Source organism: Nymphalis io, chromosome 19 (genome assembly GCF_905147045.1).
Source record: "Nymphalis io chromosome 19, ilAglIoxx1.1, whole genome shotgun sequence".
In the NCBI taxonomy this organism is placed as follows: Eukaryota; Metazoa; Arthropoda; class Insecta; order Lepidoptera; family Nymphalidae; genus Nymphalis; species Nymphalis io.
This window is the reverse complement of record NC_065906.1, coordinates 5509023-5522032: the sequence shown is the minus strand read 5'-3', so window position 1 is coordinate 5522032 and position 13010 is coordinate 5509023. Positions and strand designations below refer to the sequence as shown.

At 30.5% G+C, this 13010-nt stretch overlaps 1 protein-coding gene across 4 annotated transcripts in view; it reads left to right on the top strand.

Moving 5' to 3' along the window:
• LOC126775802 (CLIP domain-containing serine protease HP8-like) overlaps positions 1 to 12152 on the top strand; it is a 36632-nt gene extending 24480 nt beyond the window's left edge. For 2 of the 4 annotated variants that reach the window (XM_050497900.1, XM_050497902.1), the window contains exons 2-7: positions 4585 to 4754; positions 5196 to 5526; positions 6445 to 6635; positions 7597 to 7702; positions 9215 to 9392; positions 10498 to 12152. In XM_050497900.1, coding sequence (XP_050353857.1) covers positions 4585 to 4754; positions 5196 to 5526; positions 6445 to 6635; positions 7597 to 7702; positions 9215 to 9392; positions 10498 to 10738 — 1217 coding nt within the window. In that variant the 3' untranslated portion in view covers positions 10739 to 12152. Of the gene's footprint in view, positions 1 to 261; positions 669 to 1434; positions 1503 to 4584; positions 4755 to 5195; positions 5527 to 6444; positions 6636 to 7596; positions 7703 to 9214; positions 9393 to 10497 lie in introns of those variants that run through there. The other 2 variants (XM_050497899.1, XM_050497903.1) reach the window with 2 other exon arrangements.
• The last annotated feature ends 858 nt before the right edge of the window (positions 12153 to 13010 follow it).

Below are 13010 nucleotides of genomic sequence, written 5' to 3'. Positions count from 1 at the left end.
TCAAATACAAAATATGATATCTTTAATTTTTGCTCAAATGCATTCATAGGATCAAATTTATTCATCAATTCTTATAAGAAAGTCACGCTTTTATGTAAATGTTTAAAAAATAAATCCAAATTAATTCGCTCCGATGTGTTTACGATCTTTCCGTGTCTCGGTTCGTTGAGTTTACCAACATAACTGGTATCGGAACTGTACCTACGCATCGTCTCCGTCAATATGTTTATTATTGAACCAACTACGGCAAGTTTCGACGGTAACGATAAATTCGTTCAATTAATACATTTAAAAACTAATCACGATAGATAAATGAAAACTCGTTTATAAACAAGTAACCTCTCAGTCTTGGCCGATATGGTCTAAAACGTCATTTTATTGACAAGACTAGTTGAGAAGAGTCATCACTCCGCTTGATCAGCGTCGCTTAATCGAGTACAATTCTTTAGCGTATGATTGATTCGTGCCAACGGTGTTTCCTTATGATGCCACTCGCAATTAAATTAAATTATTTTTAATATATTTGTTTGTGAGACTATCTTTCTGCTCGTGAATGTGTGGATTTGATCCGTGTTAATAAAAAAAGTTGTGTTAGTGTGAGACGCAAAGTATTACAATGCTCAAGTGTTTGTTGTGTTTTGTTATTGCTTTTCTGCAAGTTGATTGCTGTAAGTATAAATAAATTGAAATACATACCATGGACAAAGATAATGTGATAATAATAACCGCGTCTAATTAAAAAACGTAATTAAAAGCAATGTTAATGGCTTTTAAAAGGCTGAACATAAATTATCGTTTGTCATTTTGGTGTAATTGATAACATTGTGTTTTGAATTTTGGAATACTAACTAATGCGGGTAATACACGCTATAAAGTTAACGCAACTCGATTGAATATTCTTGTATTGGTAGCTATATGCAAGCACACGTGGTACCGTTTCCTTATCAGTTTGAATGTTTGTTTCGGAGTAGTAAAGAATACAAGGGACCAAATATTAAATATTATAATGGGCGAAGTATTGGCGGTGTTTTAATATAGTGTTTGAGAACGAGGATGTCTGAGAATATTTTTATTTTATAATATATTAATATTTTTCTATGTTTTCGAAACAAACTTAGAACTGTCGTATAAACATGCATTTGTTTTGTTTTTCTATAAGATTTTCCTTAAACGCAGAATATATAAAATAAAGTAGACAAAAATAGAATTAATAATAATACAGAGCGATTGGAATTAAACATTAGACCACAATATATTATATGCGGTTAAAATCAATGCTCATTATAACATTATTTGCAACATAAAATGAGTCAGACTTATTAGTTATTATAACTGTTGATAATATATATACATAAATATAACTTTTGATAATCCATAATAATAGTTATTTTAAATAGTAATTATTATTCATTATAGTTCGATAAAACCCAGAGTAAACAGCCGAGATTGCACAGTGGCTATAACAGCTGAATCTTAATCGAAGCTTGTGGTTTCAAACCCGGGTGAGCTGAATTTTAATGTGCTTAATTTATTTTATTTTTGTGTATAATTTGTCTTATGCTCAGTGGAAAACATAAAATGGCGTATTTTGAGTATTCATCAAATCTCTGGCAGAACGAATTAATACGTTTGCGAGGAATCTATAAATTTTGAAATAAAAGTGAATAATGATATACATTAAACCTATAAACTCATATTTAACCATAACATATATAAATATAAATATATAATTTATATTTAAACACGACGATACATGTTTTTTTTTAATCGCTTATTAGGTAATTAAAAACAAGAAGATTGTTAGAAAAACTCGAATTTCTTAAGGACCCTTGCCTTATTAAGATCTACACGGAGCTTTAGGCTCAAACTGTCTGCGCATAAAACAAAAAAATTTGAATAAGTACTTGTACTGTACATGCTTTAAGGTTAGGGAATGTTGTTCCAGAAATCATAAAAAAACTGTTAAAAACTATTTCATGAATAATAATTCGGACGACTTTAGTTCATTTCATTGCATAGTAATATTTTATTGTATTAAAATATTTATTAAAGTATAAATATACTAAGGATAAGTACCTATTAGTGTGTAAATCTAACACGATTATTATTTAAGATTTCTCTCCGATTGGGTTATCTGGAACAGCGGTCCATAATTCTACTAACAAATTTTCACTTTACCGCAATCGAATCAAAGCGTAATTGCTGCCGTTTATCCGTTTGACTATTCTTTAATTTAATTATCGACTATTGGCATAAAAGTTAACATTTATTTCGGTTTTCACGGAACGGTATATGTTAACATAATATCGGTTCGTTTCCGATTCGAATAAATATAGAATAATCAAAGTTGGATTGAAATTGAATTGGAAATCTATCGTAATTGTTATAGATTAGTAGAATGGGCCCCCATATCGCTAATTAGCCACAAGTTCACTCGTTGTTTAACACATTTTAAGCCTTAAGCTATTTCCGTGGTATATGTTTGTGCTGTACAATAAGTTTATTTATAAGAATAATTAATAAAAACACGTGATAGCTTGTAGTTATTACAGTATGCGGACTATTATGTTATTAAGCTAATTACAGTAATTGATGTCTATTATTATATTAGATTAATTTTATTTTATTCAGAAATAAATATGTGACGCATGATGATATTATATGAATAGGTTCCGTTTATTTTATAAGTTATCTGAAGGTTAGACCTCTTAACATTTCAGATATATTTTTTTACTGGTTGCTATACTAATTAAACTAAAAAATCAATAATTGAATTTTTTTTTCAAGTTGCACATATTTTTTAATAAAAGAACATTCCTGTTTTTTTAACAAGAAAAATGTTTACATTTGTGTTTTATGCAATTCACGAATTATGTTGTTTGCATATATTTTTAACTTTGAACTGAACCATACAAATACAAATAAAATTTTAGCAATATTGCTTTATGGGTATAAGGTAAAATTACTAATTGCTAAATTGCTTTTAAGAAAAACTTCACCAAGTTAATTATTTTATAACATTGTAGTAGGTATCTAGGTTTGTGGTTAAATATCATTGTTTTTTTTACACATAAACAAGTCCTATCACATGTGTTTTGCTTATTCGAAAGAATAAGACAATAATTTAAATTGTTTTAATTTATTTCTAATAATAATCATAATTGTGTATTGTTGTTGTTTGGGTCGTTAGTAACTAAATAAAGATTTATACAGAATGAACGAAACAAACATATTATACCTAAGTTTTATGCGGAGTGTTAAATCAGATTTAATATTTCTTTGTGCAAGCTCGTCTGGGCAGGTACCACCCACTCATCAGATATTCTACCGCAAAACAACAGTACTTGGTCAATACCAAGTCAATACCGGAACACGACAATTTGTGTTCCGGTTTGAAGGGTGAGTGAGCCAGTGTAATTACAGGCACAAGGGACATAACATCTTAGTTCCCAAGGTTGGTGGCGCATTGGTGATGTAAGTGATGATTAACTTTTCTTACAATGCCAATGTCTATGGGCGTTGGTGACCACTTATTATCAGGTGGCCCATATGCTCGTCCACCTTCTTTATCTATAAAAAAAAAATTCAGTGCTAGGCAGGTTCCAGAGTTGTCGTTTTTAATGTGTGAAAAAAGTCTGAATTTTAAATGATTTTTTCATTATATTAGAATATTCTATAATAAATACAAAATTCAAGAATTCGACAAGATTCGAAATCGTGTCAACTTAATATAAAAGTTGCTTATTTGTCTCTACTTTCCGATGACTGGAGGCTACAGATACGTCCGTGGTTGTAAATCTTGACTGAATCATAGAATACATTTTGATGTATTTCGTTGACATTATATAAAAAGATAGTTTGTTATTTACCTATACAATTCAAAACTGTAAAGTAAATTAAAATTCGTTATGAAAGCAAATTCTTTGTTTTATAAATTAAATTGTCATTGTTCATATCGCGAGACTACTCCAAAGTCCGGTACAACGATTTTAAAAATAAGACGATAATCTTTAAACAACGCCGATAAAAGTTTGTCAAATAATATAAATTTAATTATTTTATCAATCTATTAATTTATACTTATTTATTAAAATATCGATTTATTAGTATACTATTATTATGCTTGTATCGTGTACTTTAAAGACCATCGATTGATTTCTTGTTAAAAATTCAAAGTCATTGCACTATTGTTTATTATTTTTATTATTACTTCAGTATGTCCCTTTTCACGAGTATCACGTTCTAATTGTAAAATTGTGCGTAAATACTTTTCCTGCTACTCCTCCACATATGCTATCATTGTAATCCGTTACCATTTTGACAGGTCTCCTTTAAATATCTAAGAAAGGCTTATTACACAATACAAGAATATATAGAAAAACGAGCTCGTATTCGTTAATTTCCTTATATACAGGACATATAAAATTGTTACAACTACGTATTTTATTCGAGAAAAAAGAATAACTACTGAGTTTGTTGCTTCAGAATATACATTCAGAACCGGTCGTAGCTTCAATTTAACATGATAATTTGAAATTACTTTTAAGAATCGCTTTAATTTAATTTAATGTTGACAATTTTCAGTGTATTGTGGAGAAAGTTGCTTTGCTGGCAATCAAGCGGGAAGCTGTAAGCGCTTATCTGACTGTCCCAGTTTAATTAAAGAAATCAAAAGAGCGGGAAATCCTATGCCAAATTATATTAGGAAGAAACTACAAAATCTTGGATGCGGTTTCGATTACGATGACCCACTAGTGAGTATTCAAAATTGTGCCTGGTGTTTACTTTGAAGTAAATCAAAATTGAGTATTATTTTAATTTTCATGACATAAAATAAGATTTGCGTCAAATTTGTATTAGGATAATCTCTAAATTAGGCAAAAAATTGTTTTTTTTTTAAACCTCCTTTTTTAAGTGTAATTATCATTTTGGGATAATAAATGATTTACTTTGATTTCTGTGAAGTAAACAAAGAGAAAATAAAATTGTTTTAAGTAAATACATAAACACTTGTAGTATGTTTCGAGTTTGCTTGTGCAGTGTGCACCTTGACGCCCCGACGGTTGGCCTACGCCAGCGTAGTTTGGCTGGCGTATAATACCTCAATACCTCACCAAATCCAGGGAACCGGAGCCTTACTTATAGTATTGAAGTAGTAAACATTTAAATTAGAATATAACGAATAATGTTTTCAGATTTGCTGTAGTTCATGTTCAAATAACGACGACAGCGAACAAGGAGATCAACCAAATAATAATCGCAATCCTTGGTCTACTTCTAAACCTATTGATCAATCAGGAGAAGAATTCATAAAACCCTCATACAATTTTGGAGGCGAAGATGATGATAATAAAAGGGGCAGTGACAGCAATGAATCAAATAAACCCATACCAGATATACAATATCACCGCAATATTGACCTTTTGCCAAATAACTGTGGACCGATCGAGGGTGAAAGAGTCTTTGGAGGCAATAGGACTAGACTATTCGAAATGCCGTGGATGGTTCTCTTATCATACGATTCAGGTAAGGAGCGTATCAGGTCTGTTCAAATGTTTTCATAATTATCAGTCATTAATCTCACTTAATACGTACCACTAGTCAATCCCTTGTCTGCGAAACACACGTGGTCCACGGTGGTGGTCCATGAAGTCATATTAAGTGTTTAACCCATAACTAAAACAGTGTCAAAAGCAAATGTAATGATATTTTTAATGAACCATAAAATGAAAATTATATAAATGCTTCAGCAGAATTGGTAGTCATATACATCAGGTACAATTATACAATTTTAGTTCCTACGACGTTACAATTTGAGTTTTATTTTATTTTTTGCTATAATTTTTCTCATTGCGTCATTGATTCAAATATTTAAAGTTCTTTTAAATCAAGTATTTGTTCTTCGATTCTTCAATTTCACGATGACTTGTGGTATCTTATTAGTACTTTAAGAATCTATTTCGTTATTTAATAAAAAAAGATCTATGAATACTTGCTTTAAGGTCACTACTTATGTTTTATATAGTCGCAAAAACGATCAAGTACAATTTTTATATATTTGGTCACTTACATTTTTTTTTGTAATTGAATTAAATAATTTTTTTATATAATTATCTGTATGTCTTATCATTTTATCTCTATTATTTTATAAGTAGCTATTCCAAAAATATCTTTTTAACGTTAAAATGCACCATTGTACAACAAACAAACTAGCTTCTGTTTGTGTAATATATGTGAAAATTGTATTCGCCCGCCGTTTAGGCAGTGTTAGGTATAAAAATAAACTTATATGAACTTATGTTCCTCCATGGGATTCAAGCTTGTTTTATACCAAAACAAAATTTCAATAAAAATGATTCCGTGTAAATTAGCCGTGAAAGCATAACAGACAGACAGACATACAGAGATACTTTTGTGTTTAAAATATTATTGATACACTTTCAGCTCGCGGTACTCGATTGAGTTGTGGCGGTACACTCATCACTCAGTGGTATGTGTTAACTGCAGCGCATTGTGTCTCATTCTTGGGTTCAAGACTTGAGTTACGACAGGTTATTCTAGGAGAGTACGATACCAGGAAAGACCCTGACTGTGAAAGGAATGAAGGACAACAGTTTTGTGCACCAAACGTACGAGTAAGTAACATATTTTAGCTTTGCCTGTTAGTAAATTTATATAAATATAATTGATAATATTTCGTGGATAAAGATTTTTTAAAATGTTGGCGAATTTTTGCCGGAACTTAGTAAAATGGAGTAAAACTTAAGTGGATATAAGTAGTAAAATGGAATATAAATAAAAATAAAAATATATTAATCTACGATTTGTTAGCATAATACTCGTATAACAGAGCTATTAGGAAATCGCATAGAATACGTAAATATAAGGTTGATTTCTACTTCTTCGATTCTTTAAACTGAACATAACAATCCTAACAGTAACATGTTTGGCGGTAGAATATGTGATGAGTGTGTGGTACCCAGACGGGTTTGCAAGCTTGAAACGCGAAGTAAAACTAGCATCACTATTAAAATTTGCTTATAAGATTCTATTTTATTACAACTGTCTTCTGTTTTCTAAATTCAACAACAAGTGAATCTTAACTCTACTGATCGTGAGCCGAGGTCTCGTCTCCTTTTAAGGGGAAGGCTTAAAGCGGGCTTATGTATATATGACGCAGAATGTAATTTCATCTGGCAATGATGGTGTCTCCTCGTATTATTATTTAAAAGTCAAGCACAAGATGAGTTATAATCAAAAATTCAATTGTTATTTTCATTGTATGGTAATGCCTTTGTGCAAGTTTCGGAATGTTCCAATTATGGGTATTATATTAGCAAAAGTCAATTTAAAATAACTTTATGTATATGTGGGGCAAAATATCAGAGACCTCGATCTCGAAACCTTGTGAAAAATGATTGGGCTATTTTGTATATATTTTCTTGCATATATGTAAAGCGAAAGCGAATTAATGTAAACTTTCGTCTATTCTAGAGTGATAAATCATTAGACGATCCAAATAATATCCTGGGACATTATTCATTATTATATATATTATTATATTATTTATTTTAATTGAGTGTATTTTTTAAACAGAATGTAGGAATAAATAACGTGATTGCTCACCCAGGATATACTCCGAAGACATTGAGAGATGATATTGCTCTGATACGTCTCGCAGAACCGGCTGATTTTTCATTAGGTAAGATAATATATAAAGTATATCTATGTGAATATGAATCTACAAAACTATATAAAATGACACTGTGCCCGACGTCTGTGAACGTCGACGATGTCCAAAGCCGAGAATACCCACATCCTTAATGCCGGCCTCATGGGAGATCCCATGCAAATAAAAAAGTATTATAATAACATCGTCGTCGTATGTATCATTTTATTTTACATAAATATTTTATATACACTGATCGATATAAACTAAAAAAAATACATTTAGACACTGCGTGCTGCTTCAGTATGTTATGTTATTTAACACTAAAATCTGTTTTTATTTATGTCAACAATACGATACAAGCACAACACCACATTGTGAATAATCGTCGAGAGGCGCTTATGAGTCAAACTTCATTGGATTGTTTTATCCATTACATATGTACAATGAATTCATTGATAAATATAATTTGTTTAATGAAAAAAGTCACAAAAAGGATAAAAGTTATGAAAATGTAACTTTGTCATGGGCTTCTATTTTAATTAATTTAACATTTACGCATTAACTTTTTCTATATAAAAAATATCCGTACGTAAATACAAGAATATGAAATTCACCCTTGTCAAGGGAATACTTTTAAAATAAAGTGGGTGAAAGTTCGAAGCGCGGCATTCTTAATAATAATAATATTATGTAGGCACTAAAATCTTCTCCGAAACGCGCTGCTTCTGGTATAATTTTAATTACATTGGTTTAGAAGTTTTTTCAGTTAGGCAATACAAGAAAAATATCACCTCATTCATTGGACATTAAATCAGTCCTTAGCGTAATTGTTATTTCAAACAAGTCATACGTAAGTTCTGCTTGCAAAATCAGTAGTCCGTATTTTTTAAATCGTTCTTCACTTATTTGGTGCTTTTAAAAACGTTTAATGAACATAAAATTAATAACTGGAATCTATGTTTTTAATTTTTGTTTTAAAACTGTGACAGGTTAACTACAATACTTGTTTCGTTTTTTTTTAATATAGAGCTTTAAAAATGTTGGTTTAGAAAAAAACTACTAAAGATATCATTTATTTTAGTTATCCACCTTCCTCTTTGTGGTAACAAGGTACGGAATAAAACTAAGCATTTAATATTATGGGAGCCTTGAGGATAAAAACGTTTGGGTTACGTGCAATTATGTGCTGACCAATTTAAGGCAACATTTTAATTGATTAATAAAAAAGAATAGTTAAAAAACCCCAACATTCAATATTAATTTTAAGGAAAAAGATCATTCAGGTAATGCATTGCCTGTCCAATGTGAAGTAAAATTATATATAATTATACAATGTCTTTAGCTAAATTGAAGCTTTCTTAAAAATAATATAAAATGTATGTATCTTTATACGTCCTGGTGTTATAGTTGTTTTTTATATCTTTTGATTTTTACGTAAATATTCATATTAATTAACAATTATTATTAGTTAGTTTTTAATTTACAGTATTATTACTGTTATGAATATTTTTTTTCTTATTATATACTTCAATTTATTTGCAGATAGTATGAAACCAATCTGCCTACCAAAAACTCCGGAACTTCTATCGGAGAAACTTGAAGGGTTGCAAGGAGTGGTGGCCGGTTGGGGCGCCACAGAAAACGGACTGCAGTCGCCGGTACTACTTAGTGTCGATCTGCCTATAATTACTAACACAGAATGTCAAAATATTTATAATGGGTATGTTAAAACACATTCATATTATGATGATAATTAAAAACACTATTTATTAGATAATTTACTGGTGGTAGGGCTTTGTGCAAGCTCGTCTGGGTAGGTACCACCCACTCATCAGATATTCTACCGCAAAACAGCAATACTTGATATTGTTGTGTTCCGGTTTGAAGGGTGAGTGAGCCAGTGTAATTACAGGCACAAGGGACATAAAATCTTAGTTCCCAAGGTTGGTGGCGCATTGGATATGTAAGCGATGGTTGACATTTCTTACAATGCTAATGTCTAAGAGCGTTGGTGACCACTTACCATCAGGTGGCCCATATGCTCGTCCGCCTTCCTATTCTATAAAAAAAAAAAAAAACAATTCAATACGGGCAAAAAATGCTATCTATCATGTGCTTAATTTGAGCTATTAATTCATTTCGTACTAAGTTTTAAAAGAAAGTAGCATTAGTAAACCAACCAACCACTGACTCGCTGTTTAGAAGCGTGGCGGAAATAGCATATATACAAGAGGTAAAGGCCTTTGCTCATCATTAGGACATTTGCGGGCTATTAGTATTTTTTATTAAGGCATTATTATGCCATCACGAAAAGCAAACATTTAAGAGAATTCGGATAAATTCAAGCTTTTATAGACGTTTTTTGTTGATATTGTTACAGCTTCTATGTCACAAACACTAGCTGTACTGTATAGTATAGCCAAAAGAAAATGTGCTATGAATATACAATAGTCAGTTTCTTAATTAGTTAACAATAACAAAATAATTGACTATAATTAGACGTCTTATTTATATTTTATAATTTTATTTATAGATTGTCTTAGTATATTGTTATAGTGCTATCACAAGATCTGCAAACAATTTGAAATATTTTTATAATGCCTTCACTGTAAAAATAACGAGAACCCCTTTGTGTATATTTTCTAGCAACCTTATCTAGAACAGTTTGATATATTTTGATTAATGACATTTATTGTTACGTGGAAATTCTGTGCTATAATCGCAATACATTTTTTATGCTTTTGATTAATGTGATTACAATAGTTTTTTTACGCACAATGGTTATTTTATCATTATAATTTTGTATTTTTTTTATTGTATTTTAGATCACCCCAGATATATGAAACACAATTATGTGCGGGAGGAGTGCCGGATAAGGATTCCTGTGGTGGTGATTCCGGAGGTCCCCTCATATACCCTGGCAGGAATGGGGGTGTAGGAGTCCGATACATTCAGCGAGGGATCGTGTCGTACGGATCTAAGCGGTGTGGAATTGGTGGTTACCCTGGGGTTTATACAAGAGTCGTGAATTATATGAACTGGATATTAGATAATATAAGCGATTAGTATTCTTACTTAATAATTAACTGTGTAACGAACAAATCTGCAATATAAAAAATTTAGATTTTAGATATTAATTTTAACTATTGTTACTACAGGTGCGGCTATGTTATTACTTTAATCTTTAACTTATATTTAAATTTTAAATAAAATGATGCATCTATATAATAATTTGCTCAAATAGTATATTTCAAATTAAAGTAATTTGTAACATCTCAATTTTAATAAAGTAAGAACGTAGTAGTCGTTCATTAGAATACCTACACACATATTTTAATTCACCTAAAATATATAAGTGACAATTTATACTCAGTAGTGACAAATCAATTAGATTCAATAAATTGTAATGATTTATTATAGACACAACAACGAACAAATAATATAATAGCCTGACAACGTTATAAATAAATCATGGAATGCTCAATTTATGTTGCGACAGTAAACTGCAAAAAACATACTTATTTCGAGCAGTTGTCAATTGTTACAATTAACATGTGAATTTGAAAATAGTATAACAGTAACAGCCTGTTAATGTCCCACTGCTGGGCTAAGGCCTCCTCTCCCTTTTGAGGAGAAGGTTTGGAGCTTATTCCACCACGCTGCTCCAATGCGGGTTGGTAGAATACACATGTGGCAGAATTTCAATGAAAATAGACACATGCAGGTTTCCTCACGATGTTTTTCCTTCACCGTTAAGCACGAGATGAATTATAAACACAAATTAAGCACATGAAAATTCAGTGGTGCTTGCCCGGGTTTGAACCCACGATCATCGGTTAAGATTCACGCGTTTTTACCACTAGGCCAAAATAGTATACTTATAATATATAATATTATACTTATAATAATATACTATAATACTATTATGCTTAAATTTCGTGAAGTTATAAAGTAGTACTTTTTACGTCGATCGGCGTGCTCCGCATTATATGGGTGACGTAAGCTACTTACTCGCACGATGGACATTTTTTTAAAAATTGTAAAAGGTGCGGTCGAAGAGGTGTATGAATTGAATTTTGAGCAAGACTAATTTATTTACTAGTATGCTGCTTAGAATAAAATAGTAATTATTTTCAACAAATACAAACCTCCAAGTAGTAGTATTTACTTCCAATAAAAATTAATTAGTGACTGTTATTATAGAAAATATTGAAAAACAATATTTTAAATTCTAATATTTAAACAAAATCTTATTCTGCTATTATTTATCTAGTTTTTAATGCAATGCCATATAAAACTTAATGATTGTAGGTTGCAAGTAGCAAACAAGCAATATTGTTATTTTATTAGTATGGGTGTTTCAAACATGGTAATAATTCTATTATAAATCTTTCCACTAATTTGACTTCACTTATAAAGAACTTGTTTATTGATTAAATTTATTTTTTTAATACAATTGTATTTTAAAACGAATATGATATCTGCGCGTAACAATAATCAATTGATAAGTATAAATATATTTTGTAACAATAAAAGTAACACTATTTTTTATAGATATATTTTAATTATAATTTTATATATTTTTGTTTTTTAATTCACTATCTTTTATTTGAGAATCCATAAGTATTACATACTGGTGGTAGGGCTTTGTGCAAGCTCGTCTGGGTAGGTACCACCCACTCATCAGATATTCTACCGCAAAACAGCAATACTTGATATTGTTGTGTTCCGGTTTGAAGGGTGAGTGAGCCAGTGTAATTACAGGCACAGAGACATAAAATCTTAGTTCCCAAGGTTGGTGGCGCATTGGCTATAAGCGATGGTTGACATTTCTTACAATGCCAATGTCTAAGGGCGTTTGGTGACCACTTACCATCAGGTGGCCCATATGCTCGTCCACCTTCCTATTCTATATAAAAAAAAAGTACATACAATTTTAATGGTATTCACTAATTATATTATAAGATTTCGACAATATTAGTAGTGCTAATAAATGATTAGATATTTTGTTCAATGATGGCGTTGCGATAGCCTGCCATTTCAACGAATGGGATCTGACAAATAAAATAAAATAATACGAATTGTTAAAACATAATCTAGTTTATAAAATATTTTTATGCTAAAACTTAACTTGTTTTAAAGTTTTATTTAAATAGTATTAAGCAGTATTTACTTTACATCGTATTCTTGAGGTATTTAGCTTTTATATTTATATTTTTAATTATTGTAATCGCTAAGTTCGGAAAAGGTCATTCTGACTTAACCGGGAGCGCGATTACAAAAGATGTATTCACACACGAATATATATACCTATATATCTTTATATATATGTATATGT